The sequence below is a fragment of the Lepisosteus oculatus genome, chromosome 6 (assembly GCF_040954835.1).
Source record: "Lepisosteus oculatus isolate fLepOcu1 chromosome 6, fLepOcu1.hap2, whole genome shotgun sequence".
Lineage (NCBI taxonomy): Eukaryota > Metazoa > Chordata > Actinopteri > Semionotiformes > Lepisosteidae > Lepisosteus > Lepisosteus oculatus.
Window position 1 is genome coordinate 10,782,840 of NC_090701.1, and position 12,966 is coordinate 10,795,805.

A 12,966-nucleotide genomic window follows, 5' to 3' on the forward strand; every position below is an offset into this window, starting at 1 on the left:
TGTATCGAACCACAAAAGATGCCTCTGGAGATCTGTGCAACTGATACACGGTGATGCTTTTCAGTCTTTTAAATATGTTGCAAAGTTTTGCTTTCTGGCCTTAGTAACCCTTTTTCAAGAAACCTTATGCTGTATATCATTATACATCATGTATGAGATAACCTCAGCTGATTTATTATTGAGTTCAAGTTACCATTATCATAATCAGAAGTTCCATTATGGATAATTGAGTTAAATATGGAAATGTCAACCTCTGGAGCTTTTGCACAACGGCATGTGGCCCAGATAATATCCTGCAATAAACCCTTTGACATCTGCAGGATGTTAGTTTAATGAAGTCTATCCTTCCATGACCTGCATGAGTCAGAGGGCTGAGATCCAGTCGCAGACAGATTGACAGATGAGTGGCGACAGTTGAGTAGTGGTTGAGGCTCAGAACCGCTTACTGGTTTTGCACCCTTGAGCAAGATATTTCACTCAGATTACTCCAGTGAACTCCAGCTGTATAAATGGGTATAAGACAAATGCAAACCGTTTTGAATGGAACATTTTGTCCGCATAAAATTAAAAGTAATAACAAAGACATGTTATTTGTGGCCTGCCATTTTACAGAGTTTTGTCAGACACCTTATCGTATTAAAGAACTATTTGAACTTGAAATGCAGCAAGTTATTTTGGAAATGTACAGTATGTTGAACAAGAGTGGAGGCTACAGTATGTAGGGAAAAGTCTAGTTAGAATGAAATCGGTTTGTGTTCTGGTTGTAAAAAAGAACATGGTAGGATTTCTTAAAATTATTAAAGGGTTCATGTTTTATTTGCAAACCTCTGACTAGAACTCATGATTCATGTAGTTTTTTATACATCAAATTACTTTAGCCTTGCATAACAAATACATGATAATACTAATTATTGCTGTATAATGATAATACTTTCCACTACACAGAGATCAAGGTCACGTACAGTAAGTGTAGTGAATTTTGTGGTGAATAGCAGGAGATTCAGCTGCTTTTGTGTATGTGAACAGAGACGTTTTTCTTGCCTTCTGTTTTCCTAGTGTAGAATTCAGCTATTTTGAAGTACACCTACGTTTAGACGACAACTTTTCCAACTCAAGTCAGTTGTAAGCACGACACTCATTTTCCAATGATAGCTATATATTGCACACAGTTTAGGAAATTGTACTGTTAAAAGTATTGTACCAGAGTATGGAATAGGAAAAACGTCTAATGATGAATATGAACACAAACCTCACAGAATCTTTATAGAGATAAGAGTGTTAACAGCTCATACCTTGATATTTTTAGATCTCTGTATCTAAGCAAGGCAGGGCCTCATTGACCTCTATAGAAAAGTGGGTTGTGGGTGGTGCTGGTGAACTAGTAAATTTCCAATCTAACATCGCAGTATGGTGACGGGGAATACTGACTTATTTGTCATTACATTTCCCATGTCATGTCTAACTACCTGAATGTCCCACTTAATTCAGTTGAAGTCATATTTCACTTCTCCATCACTGTGCAGTGGGACATCTGGCACATGATGGCTGCCATGTGTCACGAAGCGTTTTTCTGGACCCTATGCAGACTGTAGAATCCGGGAGGGAGTGGGGGAAGAAGACTAGGAGCGGGGCTGGTTGTCGACAGGTGGGCTGGTGCTCGGGGGGAGGGGGGGGGGCGTGGTCAAGGCAGACAAGTCCAAAGGGAGTCCGTAGGGAAATCCAGGAGGAGCAAAAGGCCCAGGGCCGGGTAATCCATCCATGACTGCCGAGACAAAAAGTTGAAAGCTGGAATGGAAGGTGTTGGGGGGAATAAAAACGGGTAACGGGGCCAGACGCTCCAAGCCCCGCACCCAGATGGTCAGGGCGCCATTCCGAAGCCTAAGCCGTCGGGCCCCTCCTGGACTTCCGGGCCTTCCATCTTCCAAAGCTGAGCCCAGACTGGTAGGAGCGTCTGGCTTTTATAGGGAGGGGCTACAACAGGAGGCAGGTGGAAAATCAACACGAACAAGGAAGATGCCGGAGCGCCCTTAAGAGGGGGGACTTACGATCGTGACAGTGTGCATCACCCAGGTGAAGGAAGTGGTTCTTTTGGATGAAGAGTGCAGTGTAAATTGCAAGTGTGAGGCCTGTGTAAATAAGGCCTGTGACATAGGAATCATGTAATCAAAGTTTTGTATTGTTTCATAGAGGAAGGGACCTCCAGAGAGAGAGAGAGAGAGAGAGAGAGAGAAAAAACAGCAGCTGAGGGAAAGTATTTACACTTCAGGGGCAGTGGCTACCGGGTAACCAGAACTGCGGTTAGCAGGAAGAAAATTGACATGTACAATTGACAAATACAAGCAAAACACTTGTTTTGCTATCCTACGGGGTTGACAATGAAAGATAACAGCTTTCATCACTGTCCTTTTTTTTGTTTTATATGTGTTCCCTGTACTAGTAAATCCTGCTTTTCGAATTGTCAGGAGCAGTACTTTGCCTTGCGGCCTGAGCTGAGGACCCGTAGCTATGGCGACATCAGCGAGCGCCTTGCTATCAGGAAACGGCTCAACTGCAAGTCCTTCAAGTGGTACCTGGACAACATCTACCCGGAAATGCAGGTGTCGGCCGCCCACCCCAAACCACAGCAGCCCCTGTTTGTCAACAAGGGCGTGAAGAGGCCAAAGGTCGTGCAGAGGGGACGGGTAAGTTGTCCACCCAGCCTTGGGGATGTTTCGCAGTGAGTGGTTCCATATTTACCTGTACTTTGTCCTCTGTTTTAATTAATATTGCTATGAATAATAATAACAGGCAGCTACCAAATACTGCCAGGTTAGGACAGAGCTGGAAGCTTTCTGTGCATGAGCATCACTTTTGGAGCCAGGTTTCTTGGGTCATTGTACAATGGTGCTGAACGCATGAAGACATGAAAGACGTTTAGAAACAAAACGGCAAGAGGGAAGACAAGCTGAAATTCATACCTCCGCTCTTCTTTCCTGCCCAGGTATAAATACTGGTGATTATCCAGTCCTTACCAGTCTTTGTCTTGCATCCCTCTGCCTTTGCCCACTGTCCCTGAGGAGGGGGGACCTCCTTGCTTAAGCTTGCTTAATGGTGATGTCAGCTATCCTGACCTGTGACCTCTGGCATCTGTTAAGGTTTGAGCCAAAGAATGCCTGTAATCTCTTTGCATATCCATCAATAAATCACTGAACTACATGCAGATGTGAAGTGTTTTTCTATAGCTCCAGAAATAAAATGGAATATATTTTTTCATAACTGCATAACTGATGAAATTATAAAAGATTAGACGCAAAAATGTCAGGAAAACAGACATTGAAAATGTCATCTGTTGGGTACATTATTCTGCCAGTTGTATGGTATTTCAAATTTGTAAGCTTTTATAACTACACTGATTCTCAGAGTAACACATCATTCAGATCTGATGGATTTAATCAAATATTTTAAATATAGATATCAAACTCACAGAAAATGTGAACAGAAAACTGTTCTATAACAGACTATAAAAGCGTATTAAGTTTTCTGTATGACATGAAATGATAACCATATGAAAACGTTGCACAGCTAGGTTTGGGTATGAGCTCCCTGAGCATTAACACAATCCTGGTGGCACTGGGACTTTGAAATGATCTGTCTCCAGACCGCCTGCTGGGAGCTGTTCTGTGCAGCTGCAGCAGGCTGGCGAAGTTCTGCCAGTTGTAGTTTTCTTCTTTTGACAGCAATGGAGAGATGACCTCGCATGTGTTCTGTAGGCCCCAGGTTGACTGTTGCAAAACCTTAACATTTTCTTCGAAGTCGTGACCTTATAGTCCTTGCACTCTGCGGTCTTTGTTATTATATTGTTGCATAAGTAAGGGCAGAGAATACTGACTCTTACAAGGGCGGCTGTTGCTCTTCGTCCTCCATCACAGCTTGGGAATAGAATAATAATGAGGCACAAACTTAGACGAGCATTTATTATAAACAACACTAACAAAATGTTACGCGACACAAAGGTCAGACATTGACGGATCTGTTCCAGAGTTCCAGAGCCCTACCTTCCATTCAAATAGAATATCCCAGAATTCAGTCCTTATCATCCAAATACAACAAAACACTTTAACAGGCCAGAGAGAGAGAGAACCTGTGTTCTAATAAACAAAATGGAACTGAAACAGGACTTAGTTTCCCTCTTTAAGAGGATGCTCACAGATGAATAGGAACCAATATCCCTCTTTGAACAACGGCACCGTTAAGATATGGGAGACGTTTTTAGCCTATGGATTCCACAATAAAGAAAATCTGAATTTCTAGATAAATCCCACAGCTCGGAGTCTGGTACTCTTTCAGTGCTCTTTCAGTGTTCGGATTACCAGGATAAAATCCAATTTCAAGTCTGATTGGAAAAATTCCCATGTCTTTCCCTCCTGTATGTCTGTTCTGGTATTTATGCTACGGTCGATTCCTGTGTAGGCTGGACTAATAAGCTCACAAATGGCTTAGTCAATATTGTTGAATATGTATTCTTTAACTATATAATAGTTATATTATGGCTATATGGCTATAGTTAATACATGGCTATATTAATGTAACATATAATTAAATAATGAAGTTAATTGACCTGACTAATTTAGTAGGACCTATCATATGTACGTTTTGCACTGTTTACTTGTATCAAGGCCCAATTTTGAACCTTCAAAATAAGGCAATCAGTCTGGGAACTCTAAACAAGCTAATCCCAGGTGAAACTAAGCTCACCCATTTACTGAAACAATATTATATTTTATGTGTGGTCCTTTAAAAGCAGGCATCTAAAACAACTTTACCAGCCATAAAACAAAATACCATACGTGCTTAACACAGTGAGAGTAGTTTTACTACAATAGTAAAGTACTAATGTTTTTGATAGAAAAGGCAATTTAGGTATGGGCCAAAATATTTTCAGATTTCTCAAAACTCTGTCATTTTAGTTTTCTGTTTTTTCTTAGTCACTGCTGTGACGTCAGTCTGACTGTTAGAAAGGAACATGATTTCTACAGTATACTTAGGAAATAATATAATTAAAACATAAAAAAAGTAAACATTATAAACACTTCAGAGATGCCAACAGTAGTGTATTATGCACAGAAACTATTTTGGAAATTCACTGCGATGAGTGTCATTTACTGAATAAACCATCAAAGAAACCGTCAGTTGATAAAAACATGATGTCTAAGATCCCAGCTGTTGGCTGAAGTTTGATTTGTCAATACACTGGACGTCATGGATGAGGATTAGACTTCTGTTGAATATTAGTTGGGTACATTATATGCTTTTGAACTGTGAGATATGGTATAGCATGTTCCGGAAGAGAAGAAAACCCAATATGTATTTTTGTATTGTTTTATCATTACATATGCCTTGCATAATCAAGTAAAATAATTTGCCTGAAACATCTAGCACCTAGTGCTGGTCACAAAAAAGAGATTTTTATATAAAAATAAAGAGACTTGTATCTCAGATGTTAAGTCATATCCCATCAGAAATGTTCCAAATGTTATCTTAAATATAACATTATTAAAACATTGATAAACGGCGATCTTCCTGCAGAGTGTCAGCAAATCATAACTGTTGGTTATGATCAAATGCACACTGACAGTCTGGTTGGCAGAATATACACATTGGTAAATAAACATGTCACAGTCCTGGAGATCTTTAAATGAAAATAATAAACCTGCCGGATGCAACAGCAGGTGGCACTGTTGTGAAGATGATCATAGTTGAACTAAAGGGAAAATGAAGTCAAAAAGGAACAAAACTAAGATTTAATATTCAGCTCATCAGAAACATCTGCCAACTTAAAACCTGGCAAGGTACAGTACAGTAAGTGACGTGCGCTTTCCAAATGTTTTTTTAAAAAATGTTGCTTCCTAGCGATTCGAAGCAGTTTCGATGAAGACGATGTGAAAGGAATATATCAGGTGCAAACCTGTGTGTTGCAGGACAGGCAATTCAGATATGCCTTTGTGACAAATGGAATAAAATCCACAAAGCATTAGTATTCAGTGCAAGGTCGATAGAGACTTCTATTCACAAAGACTTACTGCTGTAAGAAATGCAAACCGTGCTTCCACAAAGTATTAGTTGTGCCCACTTTTTGCAACCAGGGTGTTGTAGGTTTTTTCATTTCAGTTATTTTTCCTTATAATGATCTATTTGTTTTTCTCTTGAATTTGGTTGGTGGCAAGGTCACATTAAAGATGGAAAAATGTCTGACACAATGTATCTTGATTTCTGGCTTCACATCAGAAAAACCTGCCATTTCATTAAGGGTGTGTAGACTTTGTATATCCACTGTATGACTTTGGAGAACAGTGACAGAACAGATGGTTGTGTGTAATGACCTCAGCTTTACTGAATACTGTATTAGTCAATAGGAATCAATTCTCATGCGTGAGAATCCAGTGTGAGAATCTTAAAGAAACAATAAGAGGATCACTTATGATTAAATACAGTGCTTTATAAAAAGCTGAATTTTTTTATTTTTATATTCCATTTTTTAAGGCACTGCCTGAAAGGGGCTGCATGTGAATACAGATCATCTAATGGTGCAGATTAGTAGTATCTCATGTTATGAGCTGCTTTCACAAAGCCTTTTTGCTTAACATAGCAACAGAAAATATACATACATAGATTCCTGTGAACAGTGAAACATATTAAACCACTTGTAATTAACTCACACTTGTAATCAGAATTGAAACCTTTGCTGTAAACAATTGTAACAACAGAAACTGATGCATACTGTACGTATCAGAGGACAGGCCTTTGAAACTAATCGTTAAGATTTTTGTCCGCCTTATCATTATTTCTTGCTTTCTACAGGCCAGTGCAATGGCTGACTTTTGTGTGACTGAGGCCGATTGGGAAATGAAATTCTTTATAGCACTTTCTGTGCCCAGAAAACGCATTCTAGGTCCTTCCAAAGAGCAAATTTCAAAAATGTTCCAACCTATTTGTTTAGTTTCTCAGCCAGTTTGTTTTTCCTGCCCTGCTGATTTTCTGTAAAATACAATCTTTTTCACATAGCAGAAAGGGACATGGGGTTTTGAATAACAGATTCTTCACTTCACATCAGGATCAACTTATCCTGAATTTATGCGGATGCCTACATCTTAAGCAGTATCCTGTGTAATTTCTCTTCGACTGAAAAATAACTAATTTTCCATTTTCCATTCTTCAGTATTTCAAATAAAAGTTCTGAAAATGATAATAATTCCTTATATTATGTCTTTTCCCTGTAGAGTACTGGAATGCAAATATCAGAAAGAGTCAAATGTTTTATTGGAGATACTGACACTTATGAACCTAACAGTTGCAATTAAACTTTCTGCCTGTAGGTGTCTCTTTAATAACTTTGAAGTGCCTTGCCCTAGGGTTAAGGTAATTCTGTAAAAGGATCTGTTTGCTCGAAGGAGGTATTTAATGTACCGGCTATATCAGCTGGATCTGTACCTAATCTTTTAAGGCTTAGCAGCACTGTGTATGAAAGATTAGCCTGGATTGCTGACAGTGCCCGTGTACCTGTTTTCTCTCCTTTTCAGCTCCGCAATCTGCTGGTAGATAAGTGTCTGGTGGCCCAAGGCCGTCCCAGTCAGAAAGGAGGGATAGTGGTGGTGAGAGACTGCGACTCCAGTGATTCAGAGCAGGTACTGGGATGAACGTATTGCCTCAGGAATCCTACTCAGTCTGCCCTTGTTCCACCTCTGATTCGTAGATAAAGAAGACCAGACGTGTTCTGCTCAGATCAAATGCCTCCACTTTATAGTTTCATTTAATTCTTATGGTGTCTTTTTTTTTATTCCAAAGTTTGAGCTAGATAATGCTTATCTTTCTGGTAAGTTAATTCCTTTATAAGACACAAACAAAGGTAAGACAGACTGTAAGATGTGGCAGTAAGACAATTTAGGAGTTCAAAGAGAACAGCCACATGAGAATGTGAATCAGTTAACCTTTCAACAACAACAGGAGCAGATCAACCATGACTCTTTTAATCAATAGGCAATGAATACCTAAAAATACATTAGACACATTCAACTAAACCTATGCTTCAGTCGAGCTGTGTCTTACTAATGTAATGTTTGGCAACAATATACAGTATCTCATATGAGGAGTATTTTAATTTTTACGTTTTATTTTCAGAAAATAAGGCTGCCCGATCATTGTAGATCATTAGTTGAATGTGAATGCCGAAGGTGAATGGAAAACGTTCACACAAGGAAAAGAAACATTCCCATTATTGCTTGGATTATTCCTAACAGATGAAGTCAAAATGATTTATTAGGCAAATAATGTGTTTTTAAACAGTTCTGTTAAGTCCATAATAAGTGACAAGGATCGAAATGTGACAGTTGTCATCCATTGTAATTGTTTTGCAATATTAATAGGAGGGAAAAACAACATAATATTTGTAATATATTACATAACTTTAACTAGAATTCTAAGATATAACAATTTTATTTCAGCTTCTTACAAGTACTTTTCTTATTACTTTGTACGTGTTTTATAATTTTTATATTTCAAATTTTTAGTATTTAATCCTAAATAGTTTTTAAACAATAAACTATGTACTTCTTTGCTGTCTTCCTACCTGACCTTGGAAAGCTTCTGTAGAAATGGACTTTAAGGAAATGAATTGGAAGACTGAGACCTGGAAGACTTAATTAAAGCAGATGCCTTGTTACATTGCATGGTTCCTCATTTCAGATTTTGAATGCACTGTATAACCCGAGGGAACGCTGAGCCCGGAAACGCGGGTGCTTACGCTAATTGAAAGCGGGCATGTCCACTCAGATGTGTTTTTGTCTCGGGGTCTCCAGGAGTGGACGTATGACGAAGACCATGAGCTGATCCTCGCTGGCCTGCTATGCCTGGACATGTCTGAGATCCGCTCCTCCGATCCGCCTCGTCTCATGAAATGTCATGGTTCAGGGGGATCTCAGCAGTGGACACTGGGGGTAAGATCTGGTTCCACTGGCTTCACGTGTGACGGCTCTCCTTCGGTCATGTGTTACCAGGGAAAGGAAACCAGCTGATTGTGAGCAACCCTAGAACTGAGCTGCCCCTAGAGAAGGAATCAGTAGGTAGCAATTAAAACGTGTATTTCTAAAGACCTGAAACCTCATTCGAGATCCAAATCTGAAGACTCTTCAGCTCTCAAGGATCAGAGTTCCCTTCATGGGACAAATTACTTGCTCAGTTAACTTACTACTCTTTAGAAAAACTGGTGGTTCAGTAGACACTTGTCTTTAGCTTAATGTCTGAAATGGTCCTCAAGTACCGTGTATATGTTGGTGGCATGGAAATGATAAATAATTGTCTTTTAAAGTAAAGTTGGCAAACGTTGGTGGCATTTAAAGGAAACTTCCATTCTTTTTTGTCTTGTCAAATAACTTGGTTTTTTAGAACATACATTTGCCTACATAATTTTGTAATTGAATGAAAATATTATATATAACTAAGAAAAAAACATTACCACATTATTTGCTAATAATACTGAGAATATTTAGGGACTTTTTGGGTGAGTTTAAGTTAGGTAGGTCTGGATTACATTTTTATATCATTTTCTTATAGGACATAGAAATTTATAAAATACATATGCATGTCAGTTCAAGTCCTCTAAATTTACATTCTGCTTTTCATGCTGCTTAATGAAGTATTTATAATCTGCTACATTTTTATAATCCATGCTTTAATTATTGCTGGTAATATTGTCTGTTTAGGCTCATACACAAGCGGTTATTTTTGTAGGACAGTGTGTGGGAAAGTTAGGGGAACAGAGCTCTGCAGGTGCTAGCCTTGGGCTGTTTGAGTGATTCTATTTTCAGCTGTTGGACTGGATGATTTCTTTAGACTGCACTGGTTGAAATCCCCTGACCCAGAAATGAGAGGATGGTGAATTACCACTTTGCACCTTGGCCAACTGAGATTCACAGATCACATCACTGAGTGATGGTTTTTACAGGGACGTCCATGTGTTATTTCTGTAGCCCAACACAAGGGTTTTTTTTCTCCTAAGAAACCTTGTTTTTATGTGACTTTATTTCTGTTGTTGTTTTTTGTTTTGTCTTCCAGAAGAGTAACCGTCTTTACCAAGTGTCTGTTGGGCAGTGCTTGGCTGTTGTTGACCCACTCAGCCTTAAAGGGTATGTTGCCATGGCAATATGTGATGGTTCTCAATCCCAGCAATGGCAGCTCGAGGACTGATACTGCCAAGAGAAAGAAGGGCCTACATAATTCATAAACACTTACTGGGACTGAGAAACACTCAACTTGGGCCTGAAGGCTCTGTGATGGCAGTCTGCCAGGGGGAGAAATGCCATTGTGTTAAGTCTCTGGATTTGATCCTGGACACGGTAGTTACATGGTGTTTCTGTCAGGAGACAAAAGCACACTTTCTAAAAGGGCCATGTTAATGAAGCATTATTTTGTGTTTTTTGCGGGGGGGATTGAGCAGGTAGGATATAGCCACAGTATTAGCCTTAGACCAAACTGTTCTTGTGAATTACTTTTTTAACTGTTTTTAAAACATTTTAAAACGATAGAATTGCAGTTTTATTTTTATTTCTGGGAACTCTTTAAAGCATAGCTGAACTACATAAAGCATTATTTATAATTTTAACCGGTGTTGTTTGAACCCTCTCAGCAGAACTCTGTAACTGGCACTGCAATCATGAATTGTTTCAAAAAGATTACACAGGAGCAAATGTGAATTTCAGCAACATGTATGACAGCTGTTTACTGAATTTTCCAGAGGTACAGAATGTTTCAGTTGTGCCTGCCATCTTTCTATGAATCTACAGTACTACCCAAAAGCATAATTTTTCTTAATACACAGATTAATGCAGTGTGTTACAATGTATGAGAAGTAATTAGAATATAAAAAGTATATCCTGTATAAATAAGAACATATTGCTTAAAGTATTTCAAAATTGAAATTGGAGTCCAGAATTGTGGTCACCTGTCGTTAAAAGTAATCTATTTTATGATGTCATTGCTTGGCAAATGCTGATTGTAATTATTATAGAAGTTCTTTTTTAAACAGTTTAGTACTGTTGGAATATAATTATTATTATTATGGTTCTTCTACTAAAGCAGCTGATGTCAGTAATATGTGAGGATTTGTGTTAAAATTAAACCTAATACTAGTCATGGGCAAAATCTATTTCAAACAGTGAGAAAACATAATATTGTGGCAAAACAGGAATAAAGAGACTGAAATGAAACGACGACAGACAAACATGGCAACATGGCAATATCACAATACAATAAACTGTACAAATGTTACGCTTTCCAAAGGATGCACAAACTGATGCATTTTGTCATTTTTTGTGAATGTCAAGAATTTCAGATTTTTTTTGTTTTCTTTTGTAAATGATGCAAATAATAAAGGTATGAATTAATCCCAACAATGGGCGTCAATGTTTTTTTTTTTTTAAAAATCGAATAGCTGGATAGATGTCATCTTTCATGTCTTTCTCCCCAAAGTCACACGTCACTGTCTGGGGCAGAAATCTCCAGCCCCGCTTCAGGTCAGCCCCGGCCACGTAGTTGTTAATCGTTGAACATTGGATCAGTTTCCAGGTGCTTGGTACAATTGAATTGTGAGGAAGAGCAGGGGCTTTGTTAAATTAATATAGGAATGATTTTGGAACAGAAGCACAGTCCTCAATATCCTCAACTGAGCACATTGCGTATTAAATGGATCAATAACTTCCAAGCCTCCCGGGGTGATTTTTAAGTGACCTATAAAACCCACAAGATCGGAATCACTTTGGGATTAGTGTTAAGAGACCGGATTAATTTGTTTTCGGTGGGGGGGCCTCCCGAGTGGCTCAGCTGGTTAAAGGTGCTCGTCTGAGCACAGAGTGAGCTCTGTGATCACGAGCCAGCCCTCGGGGACCGGGGTTCCCCAAGAGGCAGCTGAAGAAAGATGTGAAGACGGGGGTTTGAATTTAATCCTTTCTGTAGGGGGTTTAGACTTCTAAGTCACAAGCTGGGGTTTATGGCAGGAAAGGGGGTTAACTGATAAGGACTGCAGATGCAAGCTAGGAACCCCCCTGGGTGTAATGTTAAACTGACCATTTGTCCAGAACATCGTAAACTGGCCAAATACCATGAACCCCCCTCTTTACCATCAGACCGAGTGACGTCAGAAACGGAGAAGAAAACACTATATAACCCAAAAGTTTGTAACAGTACGTTGAACAATACTTCGGTTTTGTTGTTTCTTGCGGGAAACAAGACTTCGGCTTTATTGTTCCTTGCATGCAATAAACTCATCTGTTTTACTTCATCTCGGGATCAAGAACCTTATTTCTTCTGTTACAACACAGCGCACAACTGAATGAGCGCCGTCAAGGGTGGCATGAGCTTAGTCGTCAGGAACTGCCATGGCTCTCTCTGTGGCACAGCGGTGCCTTGGGCGTTAGGTGGCGCCTGTACCTCCTACCAGCACTCAACCTCATGGTACGGGCCCATTGGTGGCTGTAGCTTGTGAAAATAGTGGCTCCCAAAAAAAGATGGTGGATTGGAAGGGCCTGTCTACACTCCCTTCTTCTTGCCTGTGTTTGGCTGAAGAGTTGGGAGCCCAGATGTGGAAAAACACACAATTGCCCATCTGGGGATATTAGGCAATATTTTTTTTTTTAAAGTACATTCTCAGTCTCATCCAGATGATACGGGCTGTCCACTTCAAAGACCTGAAAGCAAAATGCCGTAATCATCCCAATTTATACCAGATATATTCCTGCTATTTTTTTAGTTGATGTGTGCATGGCAATTTCAAAAGTAATACAGCTCTCCCAAGTAAATGTACAGAGGAGTTGCTAAACTGCCGAATACAAGAAAGTATGCGGCAAAGCTTTTGAGTTACGATTGCAATACTGTAGTTGGAATTTCTCCCTCCACTGAAGCAGCCTTGTTGAGAGAAAGATCCACATCACGATTCAGAAG

The 12,966-nt window shown here is 39.3% G+C and overlaps 1 protein-coding gene across 7 annotated transcripts in view; it reads left to right on the forward strand.

The window, feature by feature from the left end:
• Window positions 1-11,423, forward strand: part of galnt11 (UDP-N-acetyl-alpha-D-galactosamine:polypeptide N-acetylgalactosaminyltransferase 11 (GalNAc-T11)) — a 34,363-nt gene extending 22,940 nt beyond the window's left edge. For all 7 annotated transcript variants that reach the window (XM_069190962.1, XM_069190956.1, XM_069190959.1 and 4 more), the window contains 4 exons: window positions 2,463-2,681; window positions 7,557-7,661; window positions 8,832-8,969; window positions 10,087-11,423. In XM_069190962.1, the coding sequence (XP_069047063.1) occupies window positions 2,463-2,681; window positions 7,557-7,661; window positions 8,832-8,969; window positions 10,087-10,218 (594 nt within the window). In that variant the 3' untranslated portion in view covers window positions 10,219-11,423. The remainder of the gene's footprint in view (window positions 1-2,462; window positions 2,682-7,556; window positions 7,662-8,831; window positions 8,970-10,086) is intronic.
• Window positions 11,424-12,966: the final 1,543 nt, after the last annotated feature.